Source organism: Pleurodeles waltl, chromosome 2_2, assembly GCF_031143425.1.
Source record: "Pleurodeles waltl isolate 20211129_DDA chromosome 2_2, aPleWal1.hap1.20221129, whole genome shotgun sequence".
In the NCBI taxonomy this organism is placed as follows: domain Eukaryota; kingdom Metazoa; phylum Chordata; class Amphibia; order Caudata; family Salamandridae; genus Pleurodeles; species Pleurodeles waltl.
The window spans coordinates 1,088,054,445-1,088,069,469 of NC_090439.1; the positions used below are offsets into that span (position 1 = coordinate 1,088,054,445).

General features: G+C 39.3%; 1 protein-coding gene across 17 annotated transcripts in view; it reads left to right on the forward strand.

The window, feature by feature from the left end:
- Positions 1-13,929, forward strand: part of ADGRB1 (adhesion G protein-coupled receptor B1) — a 437,507-nt gene extending 423,578 nt beyond the window's left edge. For 7 of the 17 annotated variants that reach the window (XM_069220851.1, XM_069220853.1, XM_069220855.1 and 4 more), the window contains one exon: positions 11,872-13,910. In XM_069220851.1, coding sequence (XP_069076952.1) covers positions 11,872-12,069 — 198 coding nt within the window. In that variant the 3' untranslated portion in view covers positions 12,070-13,910. Of the gene's footprint in view, positions 1-11,871 lie in introns of all 17 variants that reach the window. The other 10 variants (XM_069220849.1, XM_069220854.1, XM_069220845.1 and 7 more) reach the window with 3 other exon arrangements.
- Positions 13,930-15,025: the final 1,096 nt, after the last annotated feature.

A 15,025-nucleotide genomic window follows, 5' to 3' on the forward strand; every position in this document is an offset into this window, starting at 1 on the left:
TTTGTCTGAGGTAGAGCCATTTGTATGACCATTCTGCATCTAAAAAATTCTACTGGTTGTAGCAGAACTAGTCTCATATCCATCCTTGGTTTCTGAAGGATTGGCTGTGCTAAAAGTAATTTATTCTAATGCCACTGGTCACTATGCCATCGGTGCTGTCAGCGACACAGTGTTCTTGGTGGACAAAAGAAAAAGTCTATCATAAATGTGTGAATACAGCAATAAGAAGATATTGTGCTGTTCTCCAGTTACCAAAATGTCTGGAACAAGCTCATATTTCACACCATCAGCAGTCAGCAAGGTTGCTCTGTCCCAGGCAGAGTTCCAGGTTTAGAAATGGGTCATTAAAGGTGTAATGTAAGCTAGCATCATGCATACGTGGTAAATCTTTACAAAAGTTTTATGTCCGATGCCAGAGGCATTCTAGTTACAGTTCCATAAGGCAAAAAAACTCTGCCTATTGCGCTTGGTGGATCGTCGTTGAGTCGACCTCTGAAACGTTTCTGTTGAGTCTGGGACAAAAGACCCCTATTTGAGGTTTCACAATAGTCTTAGGCCCATATTTATACTTTTTAGCGCTGCATTTGCTTCAGTTTTTTATGCAAAAGCGGCGCAAACTTGCAAAATACAATTGTATTTTGTAAGTTTGCGCCGTTTCTTTTTTTTTTTTTTTTGTATATGTTTATTGAGAAGTACATGTCAATATACAGACTGTGTTAAATAGAGAAACAATACATCAAATTATGGCCATATATGAAAAATATTATGAAATATTAACTTCTCAGATTTCTAAACACAAAAAAAACAACAAAAAAAAATTATACATATATCAATAAATGCAATATATGAGATTATTTATAAGGCATCCACCTGTGCATTAACTCTTAGAAGTAGACCTATAACAGAAAATATGGAAAGAAAGAATTATGCAATATGTATTAAACCATATATTATAGGTTGTTAGAAGACAGTCGAGATAGTAAGATCATGCAAATCCACATATATAACATTTCAAATGCAGATATTCCTGCCAATTCAACAGTGTTGAATTGGTGAACAGTAAGTCCTACTTAAAATAACAGTGTTAATGGGTGAGATATCAATTGTCTTAATAACAGCATGACTCAAAACAATAATAAAAATGTCTTAATAAAGATAGGAGACAAAGAATGAGAAAACGTTTACGTGTGAATATTAATAGAATATGTATTAGCTAGAAAGGGTTTCCAAATTTTGATGAAAATCCCAACATTATCTTGCAATCTGTAAATCAGCTTTTCATATGATGCCATGTTATACATTTCAATAAGCCATTCATCATGTGTAGGACGTTGTGGTGTTCTCCAATGTCGTAATATACAAATGTTTGCTACAGTGAGTGCAATAGCAATCAATCTTCTTGTATGGTTTGTTAGATTTGGGAGATCAGTAACATCATGTAATATAACTAATTTTTCTGTTAAAGGAATGGGCACATGTATAGCTCTGTGTATAGAGGAAGTTATAGAAGACCAGTATTCCGTCAAAACTGGACATCGAAATAAAATGTGTAGGATATCACAGTCCTCATGAGGACACCTCCAACAGGTAGAATGGTGTAGTAAACCTGCTGCCTTGAGTTTTTGTGGTGACCAGTACCAATTCTGAAGAATTTTGAAAAGAGTAAATTTCATTCTTGCCTCTCTGATTCCTTTATCCATGTTCATAACAACATCCGTCCAGTCCTCATTGGAATACGCTACATTAAGTAATCCTTGCCATTTGATGTGGAGTTGTGCTAGTAATGGTGATGAATGTAGTTTATGCACAATGAGATTATAAAATCCAGAGACCGCTCCTTTCAATTTCCCCCAAATTTTTAAGTATTGTACGACTGGGGAATCCTCAGGTATCCACGGAAATGGTCCTAGTCTACTAAGTAGAGCTTGTTTCAATTGTAAGTATTTCCCCTTTTGAGAGCTAGGGAGTTGAAATTCTATCTGAAGCATCGTAAAGGTTTTAAGCTCGCCTTCTAAAGTGAATAAATGATCCAGCATTAGAATACCTGCTCTCTCCCATGTATCCCAGGAAATTGTCTGTTTCCCTATTCTAATATCAGCGTTATGCCATATGGGAGCCTTATTATGTAGCCTCGGATTACTCTTAAGGAGTTTGTGGGAGTGTATCCAAATCTTAAGCATAGACTGAATAATAGGGTTAGAACTTTGTAAAGCAGGCGATTTATGAGTATAAAACATTTGCAAACCTGAAGATACCTTTAAAGATTGCTTTTCAATAAGAACCCATAGTGGGGGGTCATCCTGTATTGGCCAAAGATAAACCAATTGAGATAAATGGAGGGCTGTATAGTAATGTTCAATGCATGGTAAACTAAGGCCACCAGATCGCCTGTGAGCAATCAGTTTGGAGATTTTGAGTCTAGGTCTCAGAGATCCCCAAATAAAGGTTTTAATACCTTTGTCAATGTCTCGCAGTATTGATATTTTAACTGTCAAAGGTAACATACCTAAAACATATGTGAAACGAGGCACTATAATCATTTTCACTGCCTGGACTCTACCCCAAAAGGACAGGTTAAGATGGGACCATTTTTCATATTCTGACTTCGTTTTAGCAATGAGTGGATCTAAGTTATCTTGAATCATACGTTCTAAACCAGTGTTGATATAAATACCTAGATACTTCAGGCGATCCGCTTTCCATTGAAAATTGTAGCCTAAGATAGCTGCTTTTGTTGTGCCCCGGGACAATGGGAGAGCTTCACTCTTATTCCAATTGACTTTGTATCCAGAAATGTTTGAGAAGTGAGAAATAGTAGAAATGAGTGCCGAGAGTGAAGTAGGTAGATCTGTAAGTGTGAGTAATATGTCATCCGCGTATAGAAGTAGTTTTGAGATGCCTGCTGGTGTAGGAATGCCTGCTATTTGTGAACACTGTCTTATTGCTGCAGCCAGTGGTTCAAGTGCAAGAAGAAATAAGAGGGGCGATAAAGGGCAACCCTGGCGGGTACCTCTTTGCACTAAAAAGGTTTTTGAAAGGAAACCCCCACAATTCACTTGTGCAGATGGTGTCTTGTATAACCATTTAACCTTAGAGATAAAATCATCACCTAATCCCAACCTATGCAATGTACGGAACATATAACTCCATTCAATGCGGTCAAAGGCCTTTTCGGCATCTAAGGATAATGCTACTCTGTCTTCTCCAGCATCCTTAGAAAACCAAAGTATGTGAGCCAAATTGCGGAGATGGCTACGAGAGTTTCTGCCTGGAATGAATCCAACTTGAGAATTATGTATGAGTTCAGAGATAACTTGTTTGAGTCTTTTGGCAAGAATGGTGGCTAATAGCTTTGAATCTGTATTCAGAAGAGATATCGGACGATAGTTACTGCAGTATAATGGATCTTTCTCAGGTTTGGGAAGGACAGTTATGATAGCTTTATTTGAGAGTGAGGAGAGACTACCAGTTTCCTCTGCTTCTTTATAAACCTCATAAAGGGCATCTATTGCTTTTGGTTTTACCCAACGGTAAAATTCCCCAGGAAAACCATCTTCTCCCGGTGCTTTATTGTATGGGAGACTGGAGATTGCTTGCGCAATTTCATCCTTTGTTATTTCGCCAGTCAGTATGAGCCGGTCCTGTTCATTGAGACAGGGTAGTGTTATTTTATCAAAGAATTCCTGTTCTTTGAGGAGTTCATCATCAACTTCTGAACTATATAACTTGGTATAATAATCTGCAAACGTATTAGCTATTGCTTGAGTCTCAGTTATTAGTTTACCCTCAGGGTTATATATAGCTGGAATAGCTGTCATAGCTTCTCGCTGTTTTAATCGTGCCGCTAGTAAACGGCCTGCTTTTTCTCCTTGTTCATAATTGCGAGCCTTAAGTCTATATAGCATATATTCTGCTTTGGAAGTATATAGTGTATTAAGTTCCATCTTCGCTTTTTCCAATCTGCATCTGGAAGCTTCAGTTGGATTACTAAAATGAGTATGTGTCAGTGTTTTGATATCATTTTCCAAAATTGCCTGTTGTTCTATTCTGCGTTTATTTGTTATGGCAGAATCCCTCATAATTTGCCCCCTAATAGTGGCTTTTGCGGCTGCCCATAAGATTTGTGGAGAAGAAACTGATACTTTGTTATCTTTCATATAAGTCGTCAAATGTGATTGTAATTGTGACTTTTCTGCCGGTAGTTTGTAGCGCGATATGTTTAATCGCCATGGTTTCCTACAAGGGCGTTTCAGACCCCAATCAAGCTGGAGACTGATAGGAGCGTGATCCGACAGTGCAATTTCTAAAATATCACAATCTAGTACTTGTGGTGTAATAGAATGTGAAATAAGGAAGTAATCTATTCTAGAATGGGAATCATGTACTGTAGAGTGATATGTAAACCCCTTATCTGATGGATGTAGTAAACGCCAGATATCGATCAAACCATGATCTTCTCTCATGTCTCCTAGTATGGCTCTATCTCTACCATGAGTTGTGTCCAGGGGACCTGTCCTGTCTAAGATCACATCTGGCGCAAGATTCCAATCGCCTCCCAAAACTATTCTGGAAATTCCCATTTCTGTTAGAATTCTATTTAGATGAAGGAAAAAGGGGGCTTTAGTCCCAACAGGGGCATATATGGAACCCACTCCTAATATATTGTTACCAACTTTAAGCTTCGCTAAAACAAATCTACCATCCTCATCTAACCATGACTGAAGTATTTGGCATTGCAGTGTTTTTCGTATTAGAATGGCTACACCACTTTTCCTAATAGTAGTGTGGGATGTAGCATCTCCTGATATGTGAGAAGGGGATTTGCAGCTGTAAAGTATCTGGCCTACCCAATCTCGTTTTAATTTTTCTGATTCTATATCAGATAGATGAGTCTCCTGGATGAGAGCAATGTCAGTATGTTTGGAGGCTAAATAGGAAAGAATTTTCTTCCTTTTAATGTAATTAGTAAAGCCATTGACATTGAGAGAGACAATTTGCATAGGACTTGTTGTCATGATGATGACTAAAAATGTTAGAGTATATTTGTACTGTGTGAAACAGAGTCAAAATGCTAAAAAAAAGGGAAAATGAAGTAGATAAATTATATGGTAATGTGATAATGAGAACTTACTGGAGGAAAAAATAAATAAAATAAATAACCTATCTGGAGTATAGTAAACCTGAAACCAATATGTGGAACTATAATCATAAAATATTGTTAACACTAAACTCTAAATAGTGTAAGTACACCGTTCTAAGTGCTAGAATGTAAAAGAACACTGCAGATCAAATAATATGTATCTTTCGTCGGTGGGTCTAAACCTCAATTCGAAACCCAGACTCTGGAGGGGAGGAAAGGAAAACCACTCATGGTAAATAAATTATACGAAAAAACACTCCATGGAGTTATAAAATCTATCCAAGAGAAAATCTGCAAATACAAACACAGTAGGAAATGTACATGGTTATTGAACAGCAATATATGAGGATAGGAAATAAATCATATCCATCAGTATTAATAATTGTAGTAAAACACTAATAACATTATATTAATACATAGCATGTATAAATATACTCATCTAGCTGGAAGAAGTGATAGTGGAAGGTTGAGCATCAGTTACTTTATTAAAAGACGTGGGTGACTTTAGAGGTGATCTCGATTTGTCTCTGGGATTTTCCTGTGTGAGTGACTTTACGCAGTGGACTGCTTTATCTCTGTCAAACTGTTTCTTAAAGGTACGGACGTGTAATCTACCGGTGCGATGGCTTTGTGGATCTTTCTGTAATTGAAGCGGACTATTCATAGATGTTTTGTCCAGTGGCGTTGAGTCCATATGTTGGTCATCCAAACTGTCCAGGAAGCATACCAGATCCTCAGGCTCCGTGTAATACCTTGAGTTCCCATCCATTGTGATCCACATTGTGGCAGGTTCTAAAAGACCATATTTGATATCCCATTTGCGAAGTCTTGGCCTAAGTTGCAGGAACGCTTTTCGTTTGGCATTGGTTTCAGTGGAGAAGTCTGCAGCAATAAATACTTTATGGCCTTCCAAGTCATACGGACCATGTTTACGAGCAGCTGTTAATATTTGGCAGACCTGTTCATGGCGTAAGAGGCATGCTATAATCGATCGAGGTCTAGATTCAAGAGTTGAAGTTGAAGTTCTTGATCGAATTCTGTGAGCTCTCTGCAACTCAAGGGGATGCTCAAAAGATATGTTCAGTAGCCGCGGTATTAACGTTAGTAGCAAGTTCTTCACATCATTATTGACTTCCATTTTTCTGGAATTCCATAAAAACAAATGTTATTTCTTCGGACCCTGTCTTCCAAATCTATAACTTTTTGTTTTAGGTGCCAGATATCCGGACCCCAATACTCTGCATTATCTAATTTCTCTTCCAAAAAAGTGGTTCTTTGATCTAAAATTTCCACTTTGGTATGAAAACAGTTTAGATCCATCCGTATTGTCTTCATTTCTGTTGCGAGATCTGAAATTTTTACATCCATAGATCCCAATCTTTGCCCCACGGCAGAGATCTCTTTTAAAATAAGGTCCATTGAAGCAATGTCTTGTGGGACAATAGTAGACGTGCCTGGAGGTACAGTGTTCCCTACTACTGTTGTAAACAAAGGCTTTCCATTAGATTTGCCACTGGCCATACTGTTATATTTTAATGTTAGAGAAGACAATAAATAAGTACAGCTTAGTAATCAAATATGATATCTAATTGACTCACAACGAGGTAGATATTAACACTGTAAATGGTGACAGACATCTGGGATTTTAAAATTATGGCTATAAGTTTTCAAGCAGGTGTCGCTGAGAAACAGTGCATCAGAAATGTTGTACAGTTTTCGTCTGCCTACCCAAATTCACTTTACCCCCTCTGCTGATAGGAATTCCGGCGTTTATGTAATTTCATAGTAGAGTCTGAATTGTCAAATTTAGAAAAATATCTCAGAAGTGAACGTTTATATGCTTCTCATACAGCTGCCTTTCGACATTCAAGGAAAGGAATTTCACATATCTCTTCAGAAACTGTCTGTGTTTCCTGATAGAATGAGTAATTTTCACAAACTCTCTCAGCTGTAGGAATGGTGTACAACACTCACTTGCCAAACTGTATTTACGCCACACACCTGTAGACAAGAAATTCCTGCGCTTACATAATCACGTAATGGATCCTGAACAGTTAAGTGAAGAGAAATACCTCAGAGTTGAAAGTTGTCAGAGGCTTCTCTTACAGCAGCCTTTTCATTTATCTCACCAGCAGCTGGCTGTGTTTCCTGACAGAATTAGTTTTTGCCACAGACTTCTATAATTTTAAAAAATAATGACTGAATGCTTTCAGACAGGTGTCCCTGAGAATCAGTGCATCAGAAATAGCTCACATGTTTTGCCTGCCTATCCAGATTCGCTTTACACCCTCTGCTGACAGGAATTCCAGCATTTACTTAATTGCGTAGCAGACTCTAAATTGTCACATGAAGAGAAATACCTCAGAAGTGAAAGTCCATATGTTTCCCTGAACAGCAGCCTTTCAACTTTCAAGAAAGGGAATTCCACTTATCTGTTAAGAAACTGGCTGTATTTCATGACAGAATGAGTAACTTTCACAGACTCTCTCAGCTGCAGAAATGGTGTACAACACTCACTTTCTGAACTGTGCTCACATATTTACGTAAGAAGTCTGAACAGTTAATTGAAGAGAAAATACCTCAGAGTTGAGACTTGTCAGAGGCTTCCCTGTGCTGTGTGAAGAGTTCAACCAAAGGTCAACAGTTATTTAATTCCCTAAACACCCTTATCTCTTCAGCAGCTGACTCTGTGTCCTGACAGAAAGTGTTGTTCTTTGCTCAGCTGAGGGGCCCGTCTTCAGGTGATTTGTAGCCCGGCTTCAGGGCTTCAATTAAGAACTGGTTTTAACTGGCATTTCTTACTTTGAAAATAACTTCAGAGTTATGTTGCTGTTATGGCATGTATATTTCCTTTCATTCTGACTCCAAGGAGGCTTTTTGACAGCTGTTTGGGTAATCCTTCTCCCCTGGAGCCTCTGGTTCACCCCCAAATGTTTTGCCTTCAACCTCTTATTTTGCTGACATTTTTCTTGTTGGCTTTAGGACTCTGTGCACTTTACCAATGCTAACTATTGTTAAAGTGTTTGTGCTTACTCCATAAAACATGATAAAATAGGCATGTACCTGAAAGGCATATTTCATTTACTTACAAGTCCTAGTAAAGTGGTGTACCATTTACCCAGGTCCTGTAAATTAAATGCTTCTAGTGGACCTGTAGCACATAATGTGCCACCCACTTAAGTAGCCCCTTAAACCCTGTCCCATGTCTGCAATTGCGGCCTAAATGCAGTTTTAAACTGCAATTTTGACTTGTTAATATAACCCCCTTACCAAGGCTTAAACTCCCCACTCATTGCATATACGTCACCCCTAAGGGAGGCCCTGGGCAGCCAATAGCGCAGGGTGCATTGTAATTATAAGTGTGGACCTGTGCTTTTAAGTTTTACGTGCTCTAGTAGTGAAGAACCCCAAAATTCATTTTTTACTACTGTGGCAGGGTGTAGGCAGGAAATTTCTCCTACTTCAAAGAAGGCATCAGGTATAAAATATGAGACCCTCAGACCCACTCTTAAGTTCAGTTTCAGGTGCTGCGGAAGGACTTTCAGAAGACTGCCTATTGCTGTGGCTACTGTATATTTCAGAAAACTACTTGGCTGCACCTGGATAGAATGCTTTGCTCTCTGCTGCCTGCCTTAAATCTGCAGGGGTCTGCTCTGTTGTTTGAGCCCTGTTCTTTCACTGAACCCAGGACTACCAGAGTGACTCCAAGGGCTAGCTGTCTGGCCTCCTGGTCAGAGCCTCAGTGACAAAAAAGCCTCTGCCCAGCTTGAACCTGGACTGAGCTCAAGTGAGTTCTGACCCCCCGAAGTGGTGTCCCTCTAGTCCTGGACCCTTGGTGGCGATGCTAAATGTGTCCAGATAGTCAACATCCAAAACTGGGGACTTAAAAAACATTTGGTTAAAAACTGCTCTGAGAACCGAGAGGAGAGTGGGACCAACCTGCTTGTCTATCCATCCAAGGTGCATCACCAGTCAACCTAACTTTGTGGCAGCTCCTGCTACAATCTTCTCTGCAGTGGCAAATCCTATTCAGCGCTCCTTCAACAAAGGGGTATCCGGTCTTGTGGAACTCTCGTCAGCTATGGCCTCCAACCTTGTCCTGCTGGAGATTTTTGACTTTAAAAAAAAGAATAAGCCAGAACGTAGGATTCTTTATTGCAGATTCATCCAGCGGCTCCCCGATGACAATGTCTCTTCCTCGCACATCACCTGCAGCATTGCCTGGCTGAACTTTACCTTCTCAGACTTTAATCCACTTTCTGTATCCCACTTGCACTCCATTGCGGTCAGCCATATTTTTCAACTTTGACCAGGTCTTGCACCACTAGATGTCTGCAGTTAGCAATTTTATCTTTTAGGCACTTGTTTTCAGATTCAACATTAAAAATTCATAACTCCGGTTCTACCAGTTGGGTAGTTGTCATTTTGGTGTCAAATAATTTATTAATTTACTTATGTTTCTAAATTGGTGTGGGATTTTTCTTGTGTGGTGTTTTCATTTTATTACTGTTTGCGGGCTTCATAAATACTTTACACATTGGCTATAAGTTAAAACTGACTTCTTTTGTACCAAGCTACCAGACGGTTATGCACAGGATTCATTAGTGACTTTTATACCCTTATGGAGGTTGTGGCTTAACACCCCACTCAACCAACAACCCAATTTCTCACATTGACTATGTTTTGGGCAAATTAGTTTAGAGGACCATTCCAATTTCCTGGGCTTCACAGTGCAAACAATACTCTATTTTCTCTGCCTCTTCCTCCATCTCTGTTTAATCATACCTTTGCCTTGATATACTCCATGACAATGCCCCTAAAACTAAATTAGTGCTACCTGTGTGAATTGGCAAGAATGGTAAAACTAAAAAGGATCTCAATACCTCTAGTCTGCTTTTCTGCACATAAATGTTGATCTCCCTTCCAGGTAACCTATCTGTGTATGTAGTGTTTCTCAAAAGTCTTTGTTACCAAAATAACATGTAAACTCAGATAGAGTCACGGAGATGTGTGTGCCAAGAGAGCTTGGGAGCAGTTAGAAACCTCAGGACTTTGATATTGTCAAAGTCTGTAGGTTTTCTAGAATGTGTATGTGTTCCCTAAATAGTAGGTACATTTGTAAGTCTTGACTGTCCCATTTCACTACCATGTTGGCCCAGGGATAGTCCTTCAATAATGTTGTCAATATCAAAAGGCATTACAGAGGAATAATCTTTAGGTATGAATTGTAGTAATCTTACCTTCATTCTATGGATTCATAGCACCTCTACAATTGTATCTGTCTTTGAGTTTTTCAAGGCTTACATTTACTTATGCATATTTAGGTCCTTTTATCAGCCTACATCCTTAAGTACCTAAGTCTGTCATGTCTCGCCAAAGCTTTAGCATGATGGTGAAACTGTGTGATAGTAAGACCACAAAAGTGTCAACAAAAATATAAGCTGCGATTCCTCGCCTGCCCCGGTCCATCAGATCACTGGACATTGGGCATACCTCATGCTAGAGCCACTACTACACCTTGACTTTCCCACAACTGCATCATATCAAAGACTTGTCTATATTTTTCTTTTTGTGATCAAACACATAAACTCTTTAGCTCACTTGTATACTGATGACTGTCATATAAATTGGGGATCATTCTCGTACTTATGGGCAATGTGTTATTGTTTGTTATCAATCATTGAAAAATGTGATAAATGAAGTATATATATATATATATATATATATATATATATATATATATATATATATATATATGCTGCGAAGGTTGAAAAAGATTTTGAGAGTTTTTCTGCATATGTGGATTAAATATACACATTTATTAGGCTTGTGGATTGAGGATTAATGATCTGAAGCAGGCTTTTCCAAAGAGTAGCTCATGAGCTACTGGTAGCGCTCCAGCTACCGGTAAGTAACTCTCCTGTGTGCAGCCAGTCCTACTAAAGTAGAAACTTTAGGTTGGTTGAATTAATATATGTATACCAAAGTCGAGAATGTGTATTCAAGATGTAAATGTGCTTATGTTCACAACTCATCAGCAGGCATTTGAAGGAAAATGTTCAATTTCAAAAATATATTTAAAGATTATATATTTGTGATAAATTATGTGGCATTGAGAAGCCATTTTACAAATGTTATTACCTTGGTACCAGAGGCAGTGTAGCTATGGCTGTTATATATTACCCATGTAGAAGCATTCCATATTGACAAAGCCTTTTTTATATTACTGCTGGCAACCATGCCTGATGCACTGTGGTGATCGCTGGTAGTTACCTTGCTTAGGGCGGCCACTAATGTAATATTGTCTGATGTGGACACTGTTACATTACTAATAATATCAGCAGCTCTTGATTAGTTTCACTGAACAAAAGTAGCTCTCATTACAGAAAAGTCTGGAGTCCACTGATCAGAGGTATCCAGCTGTCCTTCAGAGATTGGCATGCTCAAGATGGATTTGCCTCCTACACAACTTTGTCTACTACAGTAATTCTTCCTAGAAAGTGAGGGTGTTGCCCAGAAAATAGAGTATGCAGTGAGAATGAGACATAACACTGGTGATTATTAGTGTAGGTGTGAAAATGGGCCAATCAAATAATCTTCAATACTCATAATTAAAAATGTATCTTAACTTTCCATTCACACAAAAAGGTAATACTGTTGATTATGGTTAATTAATTTCTTGTATCATGTTGTATCTTGCTAATCAGGAACCTTTTGCTTTTCTTCTGCAGCAAGAAAAACAGCAGACACCAAACAAGAGACCCTGGGAAGGGATCAGGAAGGTCCAGTCCCCACCCTCGTGGGTTAAAAAGGACATGGAGCCCGTGTCACCATCACCCCTAGAACTAAAGACTGTGGAGTGGGAGAAGACAGGCGCAACCATACCTCTAGTGGGACAAGACATTATAGACCTTCAGACAGAAGTCTGAAGGAGAGAAAGACTAGTTTTTTCAAAGGAAAATGAATACAATAAAGAAAAACAGGCGGAAAACCTTTGGTTTCTTTTGAAACCTTAAATACTTTTGTATTGTTCTCAGAAGGGATCTTACATTATAGGAGTTAGACCAGGTAGGTGCAGAGCAACATGATCTTTCCCAGGTAGGACAGAGGAGAGGGATGGTGGGGCAGGTCCTGAGGCCAAGAGATGCGGGATGAAGTGCAGATCTTGCTATACATGTAGCATCTCCGGCCCCTCAGAAATGAAAAGGAGAGGATATGTTGAAGCCACTATTAGGAGAAGAAGGGACCTACAAAGCGTTTGCCCTAACGCCTGCGCCTTTAAAGTTGAGACTTAGTTTCAAGTGTGACCTCCGTAAGTACTGACCCTGGCTTTTGGGTTTAGTGTCATCTAGAGCCCCTGGTTACTTTGGGAAACATTTGCTGCTTCTATTGCTGGTATCCAATAGAAGAGAAAGAGAGAGATAAATACAGAATAGAACTAACTTTGGAGGGGGGATGGGAGCAGGGCAAGGCGATCGACTTTTCCATAGGATGGAATCTACTGTGGACAAAGTGCTGGCACATGTTCGCAGGAGCAAGCAGTCTACGTCCAATACCTGAAACTCTAAAAAAGGAAATCTGTTGTTCTGGACCAGGTCTGCACGTCTACTGCAAGTCTCAGGTGTGTCGGGTCTTGAAGGCCCCCACGGCGGGGAGGAGAGGAGCAAAGTTGGTCTTATACACCTGACTGTTCAAAAGACATGTACACCTTTGGCAAAGGATCCAGCCGCCATTTTGTTGATACTTTGGGCATTGTTCTCCAACACGTGAACATATTTTCCAAAGGGGCAACGAGTATGAGACCGGAACATTCGGAGCTTACAAAATCAGTCATGTCTGCCAGAGAACTTTGCTGCTTAATTCAATGCAAACAAACAAAAAGCACTTTCGAAAGTTCAAGAACTCTCACTTCCCAGTTCTCAAGTGTAGGCGGTGGGGGGGGGGGTCGTCACTTTTGTGTTTGGATGCAGGTGTCTAGAGGGACTTAAATCACACTTGTGCAGAGCAACAGAGGGGAAGTGGGGCTGCTCCCGCCGTGTGGTATGTGATTCTGAGCGGAAGCTGGCCCTCCTGCTCCCCCCACATGCTACTTCCGACCACGCCCAGCGCTGAGGGTGCAGTATGAGTTGGGCACATCAGGGAGTGGTGGGAATATGCAGCTCACTGAGAAACATCACGTTTGTTGCAGCAGCACTGAGATCTGAGAGCCTGAAGTGAAAAAAGTCACGGGTTAGACACATCCATAGGAGAAACAAATCAGACACATTAACCTTGATGGAGGTTGCTTGATATGCAAGCATTTTGCGCCAACGTTTAAAAAAAATGACATTTATCTTGTCATTAGCTGTATAATATAAGAAAACAGAAAATATATAAAAAGTTTTAAATCCAAATAGTAAATAAGCGAGAATACTTAAAAACTGTGATGTAATTGTCAGATTTTAGATTCTATATGAAGAGAAAGCACAAGGCCTCCGCTGCCGTGTTGTATAATATTGTAATTATTATAATTACATATAATGAAATTTTAGCATACAAAATATCTTTCTACTGTTTTAACCCTTTTTTATTTTCCCTCCTCTGCTGTCAAGTTACAAAACATTAACAGTGTATAACCCCTGGAATAAGTGTTTGTTTCACAAATGTTTTAATCTGACCCTGTTAATTTGGTTACCTTGGTTAACTCAAAAGATTCCTTTTTTTCTTATTTCTGTGTTTGTCCGTCTTTTCTGTACAGTTTTCAGAGCACAAATGAATGTGTCTTATTTCTAATAAAAAAAAGTGTAAACAATTGCTGTGTCTACTGTGCGGTGCTAGTTATTGCACTCATGCCTTTTTGCAGATGTCTGATTTTGGGATGCTCCACTTGCTTACACATTATTGGTAAAGGGGGACAGAGGGTCAAGTCAACTTGCTTTCTGTCTCGAGTAGGCACATGGGGCAGGGGTTCAAGAAAGCCTAAAACCAGGCTGTGTTCTGAAAAGAAAATTTAAAAAATGTATCAGTGGGGTCCAAAGTGAAGGTTCAGTCTTTTAGATCTTTGTATAACACTGGATGACACACTCTAGATACCAATTATTAATATTTGTCAGGTGTAATACTAGTTAGTTCCTTCAGTTCAGATAGGTGCTTGTGCCTCTTTTCTGCTGTGGGTGTGCTTGAATCATAAATGGTGATTCCTCATTTTGAGTTTAGTTTTTTAGGCTAATGTTTTGAATCTGTTTTATAATGGCACAGCAACTACCTATCTTGATAGAGGTCAATTTTAGGGCACCAGTTGCACAACATATTGTTGCTAAGGATTTCCTTAACAGAGGGGTGAGATAATATTGTAAATGCGCATGCTGCGCATCCTTTCAAAATATTCTGCTCATGGGTTGCACATGGCCCACATCGGCTGGGTATACATCATATGCTGACATAGAAAATCTAACAGTTGCGGGAGTAAGATACTTACTAGACCAGATAGTGGCCGTTTATAGGGAAATGCAACGGTGTGTTCTACAGTTGATTCGAACAAGCGCACCCTGCGGTGCAAGAAATCACTACACGGACAAAGCACCCACAAGCAACATAAAATTCCATTTCGGATCACTCGAAAATCGAACGAGCTAGAAGTGGTTTATCTTTACGCAACAACTCAGGGTAGACATAAGATATTAACAACGAGTATGGTACTACCTATAGGACAGTGCACTACTTGGGGAACAACATTCACAAATATTTATGCTATTAGCCATGGCAGATCCTCAGTAGTGGTGTTACGGGAAGTGTTAAAACAAATACAAAATCAGCATGGCACTCAACCTGCTATTAATTTAGGATTGAATTCATCGGTTATTTTGAGACAGTCCTGATTAACAATCAAGCAAAAGCTGCAGTACG